General features: G+C 60.5%; 1 protein-coding gene across 1 annotated transcript; it reads left to right on the forward strand.

The window, feature by feature from the left end:
• The first annotated feature begins 387 nt into the window (after positions 1–387).
• On the forward strand, positions 388–15,626 carry LOC119956450 (heme oxygenase 1-like). The gene is given in 7 exon segments (XM_038783708.1): positions 388–731; positions 7,418–7,538; positions 11,939–11,995; positions 11,997–12,431; positions 12,618–12,670; positions 14,113–14,234; positions 15,200–15,626. Coding segments are annotated over 7 exon segments (1,209 nt in total). The 5' UTR covers positions 388–675; the 3' UTR covers positions 15,565–15,626.
• Positions 15,627–17,705: the final 2,079 nt, after the last annotated feature.

The raw sequence follows: 17,705 nt of genomic DNA on the forward strand, positions 1-17,705 counted from the left end.
GTTGTGAATCTGCGGAATTTGCTGCCAGAAAAAGTAGTCGAGGCCGAAACGTGTGATTTCGATAAGGAATTGGATACAGCTCTTGGGGTGAAAGGGATATGGGGGGGGGGGGGGGGGGGGGGGGGGGGATCACGGTATTGAATTTGATAATCATAGTGAATGGAGCAGCAGACTCGAAGGGCCCAATGGCCTCCTCTTGCTTCTACCTTCCTGGTCAGAGGGAATATTGTGCATGGGGAGGGGTCTGAGACTAGATGTTCATTCCTGCCTTTCCCCTGGAACTGGCAGCCCGGGGGTTAAACGCCCTCTGTTGCTGCAGAAGCCGATTGCTCGGCAGCCCCGGCAGCAACTGGCTCGGGGCAGGCAGCAGGTCAAAGGTTTCATCAGCACAAAGAACACAGGCTGACGCCAGGAACCTTCTGACAATTCAGCTGAGCAGAAACCGCGCAGGAAATGAAGTCAGCATCCTCTCTGTCCGAGCTCTCTGTACCCAGTTATCACGTGAAAGGTTTTTTTTTTAAGGGTGGGGAGGGACAGACGTGCTCCGACAAGCGGGCCGAGCCTCGGGGTCACGTGGCTGTACCGGAGACAGCAGATAAAAGGGTTTGGAATTCACGGCTGCCAACAGAGGATTGAGCGAGCGGCAAGGAAGCAGCCAGAGAATCCGAAAGGCAAATGGAAAACGGAATGGATAGCCCGAGAGGAAATGCTGGCTCGACAGATCCAGACAGGTAGGGAGAGAGCAGTTACACAGGATGCTGAAACCGGACGTCACGATGGCGCAGTGGTTAGCACTGCTGCCTCACAGCGTCGCGGACCAGGATTCGACCCCAGCCCCGGGTCACTGTCCGTGAGGGGTTTTCACCCCCACAACCCAAAGATATGTAGGGTAGGTGGATTGGCCAAGCTAAATTGCCCCTTCATTGTGAAGCAAAAGAAATGGGTACTCTCAATTTTAAATCATTATTTAAGACAGGATGCTGAAACCCAGATTGAGACCATACCAAATCCGGTTCTGAACCCGGAGTGAGTCCCGGATCTGATCCCGGAGCGAGTCCCGGCTCTGATCCCGGAGCGAGTCCCGGCTCTGATCCCGGAGCGAATCCCGGCTCTGATCCCGGAGCGAGTCCCGGCTCTGATCCCGGAGCGAGTCCCGGCTCTGATCCCGGAGCGAGTCCCGGCTCTGATCCCGGAGCGAGTCCCGGCTCTGAAACCCGGAGCGGGAACAGACTCTGAACCCGGAGCAAGTCCCGGCTCTAAACCCGGAGCGAGTCCCAGCTCTGAACCCGGAGCGAATCCAGACTCTGGAACCCGGAGCTAATCCAGACTCTGAACCCGGAGCGAGTCCCGGCTCTAAACCCGGAGCGAGTCCCAGCTCTGAACCCAGAGCGAATCCAGACTCTGGAACCCGGAGCTAATCCAGACTCTGAACCCGGAGCGACTCCCGGCTCTAAACCCGGAGCGAATCCAGACTCTGGAACCCGGAGCTTATCCAGACACTGAACCCGGAGCGAGTCCCGGATCTCAAACCCGGAGCTAATCCAGACTCTGATCCCGGAGCGAGTCCCGGCCCTGATCCCGGAGCGAGTCCCGGCTCTGATCCCGGAGCGAGTCCCGGATCTGAAACCCGGAGCTAATCCAGACTCTGATCCCGGAGCGAATCCCGGCTCTGATCCCGGAGCGAGTCCCGGCTCTGATCCCGGAGCGAGTCCCGGCTCTGATCCCGGAGCGAGTCCCGGCTCTGATCCCGGAGCGAGTCCCGGCTCTGATCCCGGAGCGAGTCCCGGCTCTGATCCCGGAGCGATTCCCGGCTCTGATCCCGGAGCGAGTCCCGGCTCTGATCCCGGAGCGAGTCCCGGCTCTGATCCCGGAGCGAATCCCGGCTCTGAACCCGGAGCGAGTCCCGGCTCTGATCCCGGAGCGAGTCCCGGCTCTGATCCCGGAGCGAGTCCCGGCTCTGATCCCGGAGCGAGTCCCGGCTCTGATCCCGGAGCGAGTCCCGGCTCTGAACCCGGAGCGAGTCCCGGCTCTGATCCCGGAGCGAGTCCGGCTCTGATCCCGGAGCGAGTCCCGGCTCTGATCCCGGAGCGAGTCCCGGCTCTGATCCCGGAGCGAGTCCCGGCTCTGATCCCGGAGCGAGTCCCGGCTCTGATCCCGGAGCGAGTCCCGGCTCTGATCCCGGAGCGAGTCCCGGCTCTGATCCCGGAGCGAGTCCCGGCTCTGATCCCGGAGCGAGTCCCGGCTCTGATCCCGGAGCGAGTCCCGGCTCTGATCCCGGAGCGAGTCCCGGCTCTGATCCCGGAGCGAGTCCCGGCTCTGATCCCGGAGCGAGTCCCGGCTCTGATCCCGGAGCGAGTCCCGGCTCTGATCCCGGAGCGAGTCCCGGCCCTGATCCCGGAGCGAGTCCCGGCTCTGATCCCGGAGCGAGTCCCGGCTCTGATCCCGGAGCGAGTCCCGGCTCTGATCCCGGAGCGAGTCCCGGCCCTGATCCCGGAGCGAGTCCCGGCTCTGATCCCGGAGCGAGTCCCGGCCCTGATCCCGGAGCGAGTCCCGGCCCTGATCCCGGAGCGAGTCCCGGCTCTGATCCCGGAGCGAGTCCCGGCCCTGATCCCGGAGCGAGTCCCGGCTCTGATCCCGGAGCGAGTCCCGGCTCTGATCCCGGAGGGAGTCCCGGCTCTGAACCCGGAGCGAGTCCCGGCTCTGATCCCGGAGCGAATCCCGGCTCTGATCCCGGAGCGAGTCCCGGCCCTGATCCCGGAGCGAGTCCCGGCCCTGATCCCGGAGCGAGTCCCGGCCCTGATCCCGGAGCGAGTCCCGGCCCTGATCCCGGAGCGAGTCCCGGCTCTGATCCCGGAGCGAGTCCCGGCTCTGATCCCGGAGCGAGTCCCGGCTCTGATCCCGGAGCGAGTCCCGGCTCTGATCCCGGAGCGAGTCCCGGCTCTGATCCCGGAGCGAGTCCCGGCTCTGATCCCGGAGCGAGTCCCGGCCCTGATCCCGGAGCGAGTCCCGGCTCTGATCCCGGAGCGAGTCCCGGCCCTGATCCCGGAGCGAGTCCCGGCTCTGATCCCGGAGCGAATCCCGCTCTGATCCCGGAGCGAATCCCGGCTCTGATCCCGGAGCGAGTCCCGCTCTGAACCCGGAGCGAGTCCCGGCTCTGATCCCGGAGCGAGTCCCGGCTCTGATCCCGGAGCGAGTCCCGGCTCTGATCCCGGAGCGAGTCCCGGCTCTGATCCCGGAGCGAGTCCCGGCTCTGATCCCGGAGCGAGTCCCGGCTCTGATCCCGGAGCGAGTCCCGGCTCTGATCCCGGAGCGAGTCCCGGCTCTGAACCCGGAGCGAGTCCCGGCTCTGATCCCGGAGCGAGTCCCGGCTCTGATCCCGGAGCGAGTCCCGGCTCTGAATCCGGAGCGAGTCCCGGCTCTGATCCCGGAGCGAGTCCCGGCTCTGAACCCGGAGCGAGTCCCGGCTCTGATCCCGGAGCGAGTCCCGGCCCTGATCCCGGAGCGAGTCCCGGCTCTGAACCCGGAGCGAGTCCCGGCTCTGATCCCGGAGCGAGTCCCGGCCCTGATCCCGGAGCGAGTCCCGGCCCTGATCCCGGAGCGAGTCCCGGCTCTGATCCCGGAGCGAGTCCCGGCCCTGATCCCGGAGCGAGTCCCGGCCCTGATCCCGGAGCGAGTCCCGGCTCTGATCCCGGAGCGAGTCCCGGCTCTGATCCCGGAGCGAGTCCCGGCTCTGATCCCGGAGCGAGTCCCGGCTCTGATCCTGGAGCGAGTCCCGGCTCTGAACCCAGAGCGAGTCCCGGCTCTGATCCCGGAGCGAGTCCCGGCCCTGATCCCGGAGCGAGTCCCGGCTCTGATCCCGGAGCGAGTCCCGGCTCTGATCCCGGAGCGAGTCCCGGCTCTGATCCCGGAGCGAGTCCCGGCCCTGATCCCGGAGCGAGTCCCGGCCCTGATCCCGGAGCGAGTCCCGCCTCTGAACCCGGAGCGAGTCCCGGCTCTGATCCCGGAGCGAGTCCCGGCTCTGATCCCGGAGCGAGTCCCGACTCTGATCCCGGAGCGAGTCCCGGAGCGAGTCCCGGCTCTGATCCCGGAGCGAGTCCCGGCTCTGATCCCGGAGCGAGTCCCGGAGCGAGTCCCGGCTCTGATCCCGGAGCGAGTCCCGGCTCTGATCCCGGAGCGAGTCCCGGCCCTGATCCCGGAGCGAGTCCCGGCCCTGATCCCGGAGCGAATCCCGCTCTGATCCCGGAGCGAGTCCCGGCTCTGATCCCGGAGCGAGTCCCGGCTCTGATCCCGGAGCGAGTCCTGCTCTGATCCCGGAGCGAGTCCCGGCTCTGATCCCGGAGCGAGTCCCGGCTCTGATCCCGGAGCGAGTCCCGGCTCTGAAACCCGGAGCGAGTCCCGGCTCTGATCCCGGAGCGAGTCCCGGCTCTGATCCCGGAGCGAGTCCCGGCTCTGATCCCGGAGCGAGTCCCGGCTCTGATCCCGGAGCGAGTCCCGGCTCTGAACCCGGAGCGAGTCCCGGCTCTGAACCCGGAGCGAGTCCCGGCTCTGATCCCGGAGCGAGTCCTGCTCTGAACCCGGAGCGAATCCCGGCTCTGATCCCGGAGCGAGTCCCGGCTCTGATCCCGGAGCGAGTCCCGGCTCTGATCCCGGAGCGAGTCCCGGCTCTGATCCCGGAGTGAGTCCCGGATCTGAAACCCGGAGCGAGTCCCGGCTCTGATCCCGGAGCGAGTCCCGGCTCTGAACCCGGAGCGAGTCCCGGCTCTGATCCCGGAGCGAGTCCCGGCCCTGATCCCGGAGCGAGTCCCGGCTCTGATCCCGGAGCGAGTCCCGGCTCTGATCCCGGAGCGAGTCCCGGCTCTGAAACCCGGAGCGAATCCCGGCTCTGATCCCGGAGCGAGTCCAGATTCCAACCAGATTCTGGTTTAGGGGCTGGTTTAGCACACTGGGCTAAATCGCTGGCCTTTAAAGCAGACCAAGCAGGCCAGCAGCACGGTTCGATTCCCGTACCGGCCTCCCCGGACAGGCGCCGGAATGTGGTGACTAGGGGCTTTTCACAGTAACTTCATTGAAGCCTACTCGTGACAATAAGCCATTTTCATTTTCATTTCATTTCAGATTCTCTCCTCAGTGATTGATATCCTGGGACTATTCAAGCAATTTAATTGTTTGCAGTGTGGCTCCCCGCCCCTTCCACAACCCCCCCCGCACCCCACCCACACTCCCCCTCCCCGCCGCTCCCATCCACCCCCGCCCCTCCCACCCTCCCCCTCCCCGCCCTCCCACCCACCCCCTCCCCCCGGGGTCAAGCCCCTGACACCCCCCCCCCCGGGTGAAGCCCATGACCACCCCCGACCCTCCCACCACCCCCCCTCTCCCCCCCCCCCACCCCGGGGTCAAGCCCTGACACCCCCCCCCCCACCACCCCGAGGTCAAGCCCCTGACACCCCCCCCCTCTCCCCCCCCCCCCCCCGGGTGAAGCCCATGACCCCCCCCCGACCCCCCCACCCCGGTCAAGCCCCTGACACCCCCCCCCCCCCCGGGTCAAGCCCATGACCCCCCCCGACCCTCCCACCACCCCCCTCTCCCCCCCCACCCCGGGGTCAAGCCCCTGACACCCCCCCCCCCCCCACCCCGGGGTCAAGCCCCTGACCCCCCCCGGGTCAAGCCCATGACCCCCCCGCCCCACCCACACTCCCCCTCCCCTCCCATACCCCCCCCACCCCTCCCACACCCCCCGCCCCTCCCACACCGCCCCGGGTGAAGCCCATGACCCACCCCCCCCTCCCCCCCCCCCCCCCACCCCGGGGTCAAGCCCCTGACCCCCCCCGGGGTCAAGCCCATGACCCCCCCGCACCTCCCCCCCCCCCCCCACGGGGTTAACCCCCTGACCCCCCCCCCCCCCCGCCCCCCCCCCCCCCCCCGGTCAAGCCCCTGACCCCACCCCCGTCAAGCCCCTGACCCCCCCGCCCCCCCCCCCCCCCGGTCAAGCCCCTGACCCCCCCCCCCCGGGTCAAGCCCCTGACCCCCCCCCCCCCCCCCCCCCCCCCGGGTCAAGCCCATGACCAACTGATGTGTGGCCAGGATGTAAACGCCCACATGGGCTGGCCAATCTGTGCAAAGATTACAAATGGATTAAACATTACAGATGGCGGCTGCTGATCAGGGAGGGCAGATCAGAGGAAGGTGCGGGCCGTGTTGCCATGGCAGCTGCCTTACTGAGTTATTTCCTGGACTGGGATGTGCTGAGGTTTGTTCAGGAGATCCAGGGGAATAGGTTTCCGACTCCGAAGCTGTTGTCGGGGTGAGCGGGGTCACCCGATCAGAATGTCCCACCCCCCATCTCCCGCCTGCCCCCTCAGACGCCCACCTACATCTCCGGGGGGGGGGGGGGGGGGGGGGGGGGGGAAACCCCGGGGGGGGGGGGGTCATGGACCCCCTGACTAACCCCAACCCAGCACAATGCCACATTGCAGCCACCGTTATGACCCTGCCACCCTATGAGGTGAGGGGGGAAGGGGAGGGGGGTTTGTGCGTTCCGAACCTGTGCCGCTCTGACTCAGAGGGCACAGTGCGACTCCACAAAGCACAAACCGGGTTGGGGCTCAATTGGCCTCCACAATCTGGAGGAAATGGGCACAGCTTGCCTGCCTGTCACCCATTGGGGTGTGGATAGTGGAGAGGACAGAGTGGTGGTGGGGGGGAGATGTCGGGTGAAGGGTTTGGGCTCAGCCGCGATGCACACTACAGATGAATAACGTGCTGAAGTTCCGTATGCGGTCTTGTATAGAAATGGCCACGTGGGTGAGAGCGACATGGCTGTGGAACTGTGAAACTCAACGGGAAACGCACGGGACCTTCAGTTGCATCGTATTTTTCCCAGTGCTCCAGCCGTACCCTGTGACCTCTATCTTGATGTGATGGCCTCCACGGTTGAATATCTGTTTTTAAAAAAATTAAATTTAGAGTACCCAATTCTTTTTTTTCCAATTAAGGGGCAATTTAGTGTGTCCAATCCACCTACCCTGCACATCTTTGGGTTGTGGGGGTGAGACCCACACAGACACGGGGAGAATGTGCAAACTCCACACGGACAGTGACCCAGAGCCGGGATTTGAACTCGGGTCCTCAGCGCCGCAGTCCCAGAGCTAACCACTGCGCCGCATGCCTGCCCCCCCCCACGGTTGAATATCCTGACCATACTTGCTGGTTAAATTCACACATGGACAACTGGGCTGTTGATGCCTTTGCCAGGGGGGGATTTCTGACAGCTTCCACTGTCTTGGGGATGGGAGGGGTGGTGTTGGGGGGTGGGGGCCTGTTGTTTGTGTTGTCTGTCCATGAGCCAGGGACCCAACCCGAGGCTGGGGCCAGACTGAACCGGAGCATAACCCTTTGTCCTTTGACCCCTTTCTCCCAGCATGCCAGCTGACCTATCGGAAGCCCTGAAGCTGGCCACCAAGGAGTCGCACGAACTGGCCGAGAACTCGGAGTTCATGAGAAACTTCCAGAAGGGTCAGGTCACCCGGGACCAGTTCAAGGTAAGGTTCCAATCCCAAGAAATGTCAGCTTTTGAGCAGCAGGGAGCTGGCGATCAAGTCCTCCCACGCCTCTTTCGACCTGCATTCGTAATTCCCATAGAGGAACCGGAATAATTTACAGCAGAGAGCATCTTGTCTGTGCACTGGCCCTCTGAGAGACTTGCCTCACTGCCCTGCTCTTTTTCCATTTCCCTGCAAACTTCCCCATCCCTTTCAATATCCACCTCTCCCTCCCCATTCGCCACCAACAACTCAGCACATTGAAATCGAATAAAAGCTCAGGAAGCCCAAGAACATAGAACATTACAGCGCAGTACAGGCCCTTCGGCCCTTGATGTTGCACCGACCTGTGAAACCCCTCTGAAGTCCCTCTACACTATTCCCTTATCGTCCATATCCCTATCCAATGACCATTTAAATGCGTTTAGTGTTGGCGAGTCCACTACTGTTGCAGGCAGAGCATTCCACGCCCTTACTACTCTCTGAGTAAAGAACCTACCTCTGACATCTGTCCTATATCTATCTCCCCTCAATTTAAAGCTATGTCCCCTCGTGCTGGACATCACCATCTGAAGAAAAAGGCTCTCACTGTCCACCCTATCTAATCCTCTGATCATCTTGTATGCCTCAATTAGGTCACGTCTTAACTTTCTTCTCTCTAACGAAAACAGCCTCAAGTCCCTCAGCCGTTCCTCATAAGATCTTCCCTCCATACCAGGCAACATCCTGGTAAATCTCCTCTGCACCCTTTCCAATGCTTCCACATCCTTCCTATAATGTGGGGACCAGAACTGCACGCAATACTCCAAATGCGGCCGCACCAGAGTTTTGTACAGCTGCAACATGACCTCATGGTTACTGAACCTCGTGCAGCACGGGACACCCCCCCCCCCCCCCCGGGCAGCACGGGACACCCCCCCCGGGCAGCACGGGACACCCCCCACCCCCCTCGGGCAGCACGGGACACCCCCCCCTCCCCCCCCTCCCCCCCGGGCAGCACGGGACACCCCCCCCCCCACAGGGCAGCACGGGCCACCCCCCCCCCCCAAAGGGCAGCACGGGCCACCCCCCCCCCCCCACAGGGCAGCACGGGACACCCCCCCGGGAAGCACGGGACACCCCCCCCCCGGGAAGCACGGGGGACCCCCCCCCCCCGGCAGCACGGGACACCCCCCCCCCGGCAGCACGGGACACCCCCCCCCCCCCCCGGGAAGCACGGGACACCCCCCCCCCCCCCCGGGAAGCACGGGACCCCCCCCGGCAGCACGGGACCCCCCCCCGGGCAGCACGGGACCCCCCCCGGGGCAGCACGGGACACCCACCCCCCAACAGATTAGCAGGTATTTATCAGGATAACACTTGGCTAAGAAGAGCCCCGTCGCTCAATACTGTCTTTGCCTCAATCAGTAACCGAGAGGAACAGTAAAGAAAGACTTGCATTTCTATAGCGCCTTTTATCACCTTCTGCATCCCACAAGCCTTTGCGGACGACGAAGTGCCTTTGAATTGCAGGCACTGTTGTCAATCTGTGCACAGCAAGATCCCACAAACAGCTAGCACTGACCCACGTAGCACAGTGAGCTCAGACAGCTGGCTTGTAATGCAGAACAAGACCAGCAGCACAGGGTTCAATTCCCGTACCAGCCTCCCCGAACAGGCGCCGGAATGTGGAGACTAGGGGCTTTTCACAGTAAGTTCATTGAAGCCTACTCGTGACAATAAGCGATTATTATTATGATTGATCTGTTTTGAGACGTTGACCCCACGACAGTGAGAGAAGCCGCCTCCTCTTCCAGGCATAGAGGCTGTCGGATCTATGCTGTCCACCAGAGGGAGCCTTGGTTTATCTTGTGAACGATGCCACCGCTGAGGCCAGTTATTCCCGATTCAGGCACGAGGGCACCTGTCTGTCAGTGGGAACGCCAGCACCAAAATAGGGAAGGGAAGGATCCATAAAGTTCGAAAGGTTCCTCAAGGATACTGGTAGAACCGCCACGTGTTACATGGCAGCACTCCCTCAGTCCCAGCCCACCGACAGCGCAGAGCTTCCTCTGACCCTCTGACAGTGCGGCACTCCCTCAGTACTGACCCTCTGACAGTGCAGCACTCCCTCAGTACTGACCCTCTGACAGTACGGCACTCCCTCAGTACTGACCCTCTGACAGTGCGGCACTCCCTCAGTACTGACCCTCTGACAGTGCGGCACTCCCTCAGTACTGACCCTCTGACAGTGCGGCACTCCCTCAGTACTGACCCTCTGACAGTGCGGCACTCCCTCAGTACTGACCCTCTGACAGTGCGGCACTCCCTCAGTACTGACCCTCTGACAGTGCAGCACTCAGTCAGTACTGACCCTCTGACAGTGCGGCACTCCCTCAGTACTGACCCTCTGACAGTGCAGCACTCCCTCAGTACTGACCCTCTGACAGTACGGCACTCCCTCAGTACTGACCCTCTGACAGTGCAGCACTCCCTCAGTACTGACCCTCTGACAGTGCAGCACTCCCTCAGTACTGACCCTCTGACAGTGCAGCACTCCCTCAGTACTGACCCTCTGACAGTGCAGCGCTCCCTCAGTACTGACCCTCTGACAGTGCGGCACTCCCTCAGTACTGACCCTCTGACAGTGCGGCACTCCCTCAGTACTGACACTCTGACAGTGCGGCACTCCCTCAGTACTGACCCTCTGACAGTGCGGCACTCCCTCAGTACTGACCCTCTGACAGTGCAGCACTCCCTCAGTACTGACCCTCTGACAGTGCAGCACTCTCTCAGTACTGACCCTCTGACAGTGCGGCACTCCCTCAGTACTGACCCTCTGACAGTGCGGCCCTCCCTCAGTACTGACTCTCTGACAGTGCAGCACTCCCTCAGTACTGACCCTCTGACAGTGCAGCACTCCCTCAGTACTGACCCTCTGACAGTGCGGCACTCCCTCAGTACTGACCCTCTGACAGTGCAGCACTCCCTCAGTACTGACCCTCTGACAGTGCAGCACTCCCTCAGTACTGACCCTCTGACAGTGCAGCACTCACTCAGTACTGACCCTCAGACAGTGCGGCACTCCCTCAGTACTGACCCTCTGACAGTGCAGCACTCCCTCAGTACTGACCCTCTGACAGTGCGGCACTCCCTCAGTACTGACCCTCTGACAGTGCAGCACTCCCTCAGTACTGACCCTCTGACAGTGCAGCACTCCCTCAGTACTGACCCTCTGACAGTGCGGCACTCCCTCAGTACTGACCCTCTGACAGTGCAGCACTCCCTCAGTACTGACCCTCTGACAGTGCAGCACTCCCTCAGTACTGACCCTCTGACAGTGCGGCACTCCCTCAGTACTGACCCTCTGACAGTGCTGCATTCCCTCAGTACTAACCCTCTGACAGTGTGGCACTCCCTCAGTTCTGACCCTCTGACAGTGCAGCACTCCCTCAGTACTGACCCTCTGACAGTGCAGCACTCCCTCAGTACTGACCCTCTGACAGTGCGGCACTCCCTCAGTACTGACCCTCTAACAGTGCAGCACTCCCTCAGTGCTGACCCTCTGACAGTGCAGCACTCCCTCAGTACTGACCCTCTGACAGTGCGGCACTCCCTCAGTGCTGACCCTCTGACAGTGCGGCACTCCCTCAGTACTGACCCTCTGACAGTGCAGCACTCCCTCAGTACTGACCCTCTGACAGTGCAGCACTCCCTCAGTACTGACCCTCTGACAGTGCAGCACTCCCTCAGTACTGACCCTCTGACAGTGCAGCACTCCCTCAGTACTGACCCTCTGACAGTGCGGCACTCCCTCAGTACTGACCCTCTGACAGTGCATGCACTCCCTCTGTACTGACCCTCTGACAGTGCAGCACTCCCTCAGTACTGACCCTCTGACAGTGCAGCACTCCCTCAGTACTGACCCTCTGACAGTGCGGCACTCCCTCAGTACTGACCCTCTGACAGTGCAGGGCTCCCTCAGTACTGACTCTCTGACAGTGCGGCACTCCCTCAGTACTGACCCTCTGACAGTGCGGGGCCTCCCTCAGTACTGACTCCTCTGACAGTGCAGGCACTCCCTCAGTACTGACCCTCTGACAGTGCGGCACTCCCTCAGTACTGACCCTCTGACAGTGCAGCACTCCCTCAGTACTGACCCTCTGACAGTGCAGCACTCCCTCAGTACTGACCCTCTGACAGAGTTGCTTTCCCTCAGTACTGACACTCTGACAGTGCGGCGCTCCCTCAGTACTGACCCTCTGACAGAGTTGCTTTCCCTTGGTATTGTTTTGACATCCGGTGGGTCATGCCAATGGTTTACATTTAGTGCCCTCAGCGCTTCCGCTAAGTTTTCCTTTTTGGCAGTGAGCTGAGTCACACCCTCTTCACAATCCTCTTCCCTTCCCTCCCTCCTCCAGCTGTTACTGGAATCTCTGTACTTCATCTACACGGCGCTGGAAGAGGAGATCGAGAGGAAACAAGGATCACCCGGCCTTCGCCCCTCTCTACTTCCCCTCAGAGCTGCACCGGAAAGAGGCCCTGGAGCAGGATCTGGAATATTTCCACGGGCCCGGCTGGAGGAGCCGCATCGAGTGTCCGAGGGCCACAGGGAAATATGTGTCCCAGATCCAGGAGGTGGGGCGCAGGGAACCCGAGCTCCTCGTGGCCCACGCCTACATCAGGTACATGGGAGACCTGTCTGGGGGGCAGGTACTGAAGAAGGTGGCCCAGAAAGCATTGCAGCTGCCCAGCACGGGCGAGGGGCTCGCATTCTTCACCTTTGACCGGGTCACCAACGCCACTAAGTTCAAGCAGCTGTACCGCTCGCGAATGAACACACTGGAAATCAACAGAGAGACAAAGGAAAGGGTCCTGGATGAGGCAAACCGGGCCTTTCTACTAAACGTGGAGGTAAGAGAGGGCCTTTGTTTCTGACCTTGGTACTAAGGCCGTTGCGTTTGGTTTTCATTTTGAGGTTTGCTCAGCCTTCGTTGCTAAGGCTGGCTCGGCCTAGCTCCTCAAGGCCCACCCAGCCTTGGCCCCTCTCCCTTCATCCTGGGCCCAGTCTCAAACTGCTTTCTTTTATTTCCAATGCAGGTCTTTGCAGAGCTGGAGCAGCTGAAAGGTCAGAACCAGGAACACGGTGTCAGGTAAGAACGTCATGGTGCCAGATAGGATTTGAATTCTATACCTGCCTGGGCAGAACTCTGTGCCACAGCCACATCCATAGATGCAACAATAAAGCACCCTTTCCCTGGTCCATTAAAGTGGCTCAGCCGGATCAGCCCTCCCTCCCTGGGAAGGTACAATAAGTTGGAGAGACGGGTTCCCACCTGAGCTGCTCCGTGTGACCATCTGACCAGGATACTGGTTTCCACCCTGGTGAGAATCAGGGCCTCTGTGGGAGCTTAGTTCCCATTGAGTGTTCCCAATGGCGGTCCGAGGCTGTCAGACCTTCCTGGACAGGAACTATGTGTGGGGGAAGGGGATGGGGAAGGGGAAAGGACAGGTACCTCCCCAAAACTGGCTCCAAATCCACCACTAGGACGAGTAGCCTGACTGTTAGGATCATGACCTGCGTCAAGGTTAGGGTCAAATTTAGGGTTGTCTTAAGGTTAATCTTCAGGTTAGGGTCAGATTTAGTTTTCGGGTCAGGGTCACTAGTCAGGGTCAGGGTCAGAGTCAGGATTAGTCTTAGAGTCAGGGTCACTAGTGTTAGGATCACAGTCAGGGTTAGGGTCAGGGTTAGGGTCAGGGTTAGGGTCAGGGTTAGGGTCAGGGTTAGGGTCACAGTCAGACTTAGGGTCAGGGTTAGGGTCACACCAGGAGTAGGGTTAAGGTCAGGATCACAGGCAGTGTAAAGCCAGGGTCAGGGTCACAGCCAGGGTCACAGCCAGGGTCAAGGTCAGGGTTAGGGCCTCAGCCAGGGTAAAGGTCAGGGTTAGGGCCTCAGCCAGGTAAAGGTCAGGGTTAGGGCCTCAGCCAGGGTCAAGGTCAGGGTCAGGGTTACTGCCAGGGTCAAGGTCAGGGTCAGGGTTACGTCGCTCTGATAATGCTGAATGAAGGTGCAGAGGTTGTCTGCAGAGTGTAGCTCCAGATTGCTGGTGTGAAACTTGACATCAGCTTTATCAGCAAAACCGACCCCCCCACCATCCCTCGAGTAGAAGGCAGCTACTGGCTCATCTTGGTGTTGAGGTCGGGATGTGTGTGTGTGAGCGTGTGTGCATGTGTGTGTGCACGTGTGTGTGCACGTGTGTGTGCACGTGTGTGTGCCCGCATGAGTCAGACACAAGGACATGGGGATCTGGGAATGAAGCCCCAATGGACCTCAGTGTGACAGTCTCCACAGTCGAAGAGTTTTGCTGAAACACTGTCTGGACTCAGTCACTGGGGGGAGAGTGGCTGCTTAGGGGAGGAGAAAGGAATCAGCAGCAACAGCTCCCTCTGTGTTTTGGGTGGCAGGGGGTGGGGCTGTGGCCGGCGGTAATGGGGGGTGAGTGCCGCGGTGGGGGCAGGAGGGTCTGTTTGAATGATGGACTCTAACAGTTGAATTGAGCCAAGCTAACCCTGTCCTTTGACCCCTTTCTCCCAGCATGCCAGCTGACCTATCAGAAGCCCTGAAGCTGGCCACCAAGGAGTCGCACGAACTGGCCGAAAACTCAGAGTTCATGAGAAACTTCCAGAAGGGTCAGGTCACCAGGGGATCAGTTCAAGGTAAAGAAAAGATACTGGCTCTTCAAACTACACACTGTTGTCTCCCTCACTGTTTTACTTATGACCTCCTCTCACTAACCCCAGCCCTCCCTCACCCTTCCCTCCTACCCCTTCTCATAGAATCCCTACAATGCAGAAGGAGGCCATTCAGCCCTCTCGATAGGAGCACCCTTCCTAGGCCCACTCCCCCTGTCCGGGTGGGAGGGATCCTTGATTATGCTGCCCACATTCCCCAGGCAGCGGGAGGTGTAGACGGAGTCAATGGATGGGAGACAGGTTTGTGTGATGGACTGGGCTGTGCTCACGACTCTCTGAAGTTCCTTGCGGTCCTGGGTCGAGCAGTTGCCATACCAGGCTGTGATGCAGCCCGATGGGATGCTTTCTATGGTGCATCTGTAAAAGTTGGCAAGGGTTAATGTGGACATGCCGAATTTCCTTAGTTTCCTGAGGAAGTAAAGGCGCTGTTGTGCTTTCTTGGACAAGGACAGATTGCTGGTGATGTGTACCCCTCGGAATTTGAAACTGCTAACCATCTCCACCTCTGCCTCGTTGATGCTGACAGGGGTGTGTACAGTACTTTGCTTCCTGAAGTCGATGACCAGCTCTTTAGTTTTGCTGGCATTGAGGGAGAGATTGTTGTCGCTACACCACTCCACTAGGTTCTCTATCTCCCTCCTGTATTCTGACTCGTCGTTATTCGAGATCCGGCCCACTATGGTCGTATCGTCAGCAAACTTGTAGATGGAGTTGGAACAAAAATGTGCCACGCAGTCGTGTGTGTACAGGGAGTAGAGTAGGGGGCTAAGTACGCAGCCTTGCGGGGCACCGGTATTGAGGACTATTGTGGAGGAGGTGTTGCTGTTTATTCATTATTCATACTGATTGTAGTCTGTGGGTCAGAAAGTCGAGGAGTGAGCTGAGCCACAACCTCTTCACAATCCTCTTCCCTTCCCTCCCTCCTCCAGCTGTTACTGGAATCTCTGTACTTCATCTACACGGCGCTGGAAGAGGAGATCGAGAGGAACAAGGATCACCCGGCCTTCGCCCCTCTCTACTTCCCCTCAGAGCTGCACCGGAAAGAGGCCCTGGAGCAGGATCTGGAATATTTCCACGGGCCCGGCTGGAGGAGCCGCATCGAGTGTCCGAGGGCCACAGGGAAATATGTGTCCCAGATCCAGGAGGTGGGGCGCAGGGAACCCGAGCTCCTCGTGGCCCACGCCTACATCAGGTACATGGGAGACCTGTCTGGGGGGCAGGTACTGAAGAAGGTGGCCCAGAAAGCATTGCAGCTGCCCAGCACGGGCGAGGGGCTCGCATTCTTCACCTTTGACCGGGTCACCAACGCCACCAAGTTCAAGCAGCTCTACCGCTCGCGAATGAACACACTGGAAATCAACAGAGAGACAAAGGAAAGGGTCCTGGATGAGGCAAACCGGGCCTTTCTACTAAACGTGGAGGTAAGAGAAAAACTCATAACCATGCAGCACTCCCTCAGTACTGACCCTCTGACAGTGCGGCACTCCCTCAGTACTGACCCTCTGACAGTGCAGCACTCCCTCAGTACTGACCCTCTGACAGTGCAGCACTCCCTCAGTACTGACCCTCTGACAGTGCAGCACTCCCTCAGTACTGACCCTCTGACAGTGCGGCGTTCCCTCAGTACTGACCCTCTGACAGTGCAGCACTCCCTCAGTACTGACTCTCTGACAGTGCAGCACTCCCTCAGTACTGACCCTCTGACAGTGCAGCACTCCCTCAGTACTGACCCTCTGACAGTGCGGCGCTCCCTCAGTACTGACCCTCTGACAGTGCGGCACTCCCTCAGTACTGACCCTCTGACAGTGCAGAAATTAATAATACTCAAAATAAAGATGTGAACCTGAATCACATGTAGCTCCCTCAGTCACAGGTGACGCCTGGAACTCTGTAGCTGCCCAGGAGGCTGTTTCTGGGGGTGACTATTGTCTGAGATTGTGGGAAAATTCTTGTTTTCCTATCCCCCCGCTCATGGACTCAATGGGCTGAATGGCCTACATCTGTGTGTAGCGGCTCCTCCCTGGTTTGAAAGCAGTGGAGGGAGTTGACAAGCTGATGAATAAGCCACAATCCCAACCCTCCCCCTGTGGCTGTGAGCATCTCGATGCCAACTGACTGGACAGTCAGTCGGAGTGAGACGGAGGGTTTTCCGGGGTCCCTCATACCCCTGTGCTGAGGGGCCGGAGGGGTGTGGGCACTCCCTCAGAAAGTGGGCCTGATCTGGGCCTCCCCAGACTGCTGTTTTCAGCCAGACGGACTGGGGCCCTGCGAGTTGCAGCTCCCATAGTCGCCTCCCGGTTACACCCGAAGAAAAACCTTCTCCTCACGTTTTCTTCTGCAGCTTTTCACCGACCTCCAGGCGCTGAGCTCAGGATTGGAGAGGAACGGTGCGGTACTCAGCAACAGCACAGAGACCAGGAAACGCACCGTTGTACAGGGTAAGGATGTGTGTGACTGTGTGTCATAGCCATAGAGTCATAGAGATTTACAGCACAGGAATAGGCCCTTCAGCCCATCAGGTCTGTGCCGACCATCAAAGCCTCTAGTCTTTTTTTTTGTAAACATTTTATCGAGGTATTTCTGGTTTTATAACAGTAACAGAGGAAACAGTGTACATATAAATATAAACATAGTGCAAAAGCCGTCTTCCTCCCTCACAGGTCCCACCTTTTCCAACCCCCTACTCTACAGTAAACTAACCCCAGAACTTCTGTGTGTGCGACTGTGGCCAGTAATTGTTGCCACCCCATAATTGCCCTTCAGCCTCAGCCATTTGCAGAGGGCAGTTCTAAGAATGAAACGCAGGCCTGGAGTCAGGTGTAGGTCGGACCTGCTGAGAAGGGACATCACTGAAACCGGATGGGTTTTTTTTTTGCGACGAGCTTCACATTCCGAATTGATCAATCAATTGAACTTAAATTGCCACAGCTGCTGGGGTGGGATTTGAACCCTTGTCCCCAGAGAATTAGCCTGGGTCTCCAGCACCTCCCCCACTAGCAGAAGGAGGGGGCCACTCACAGATGGAACCCAGTCGCTGTCCAGCTGAGTGTGTGAGCGTACGGGGGGCGGTAGGGGGGGTGGGGGGTGGGGGGGGGGGGTGGGGGAGGGGGTTGGGGGGGGTTGGGGTGGGGGGGGTGGGGGGGTGGGGGGGGGGTGGGGGTGGGGGTGGGGGGGGGGGTGGGGGGTGGGGGGGGGGTGGGGGGGTCGGGTGGGGTGGGGGGGGGGGGGGGGGGGTGGGGGGGGGGTGGGGGGGTGTGGGGGGGGTGGGGGGGGGGGGGGGGTGGGGGGGGGGGGGTGGGGGGGGGCGGGGGGGGGGGGGGGGGGGTGGGGGGGTGTGGGGGGGGGGGGGGGGTGGGTGGGGCGGGGTGGGGGGGGGGTGGGGGGGGGGGGTGGGGGGGTTGGGGGGGGGGTGGGGGTGGGGGGGTTGTGGGGGGG

Source organism: Scyliorhinus canicula, chromosome 23 (assembly GCF_902713615.1).
Source record: "Scyliorhinus canicula chromosome 23, sScyCan1.1, whole genome shotgun sequence".
NCBI lineage: Eukaryota > Metazoa > Chordata > Chondrichthyes > Carcharhiniformes > Scyliorhinidae > Scyliorhinus > Scyliorhinus canicula.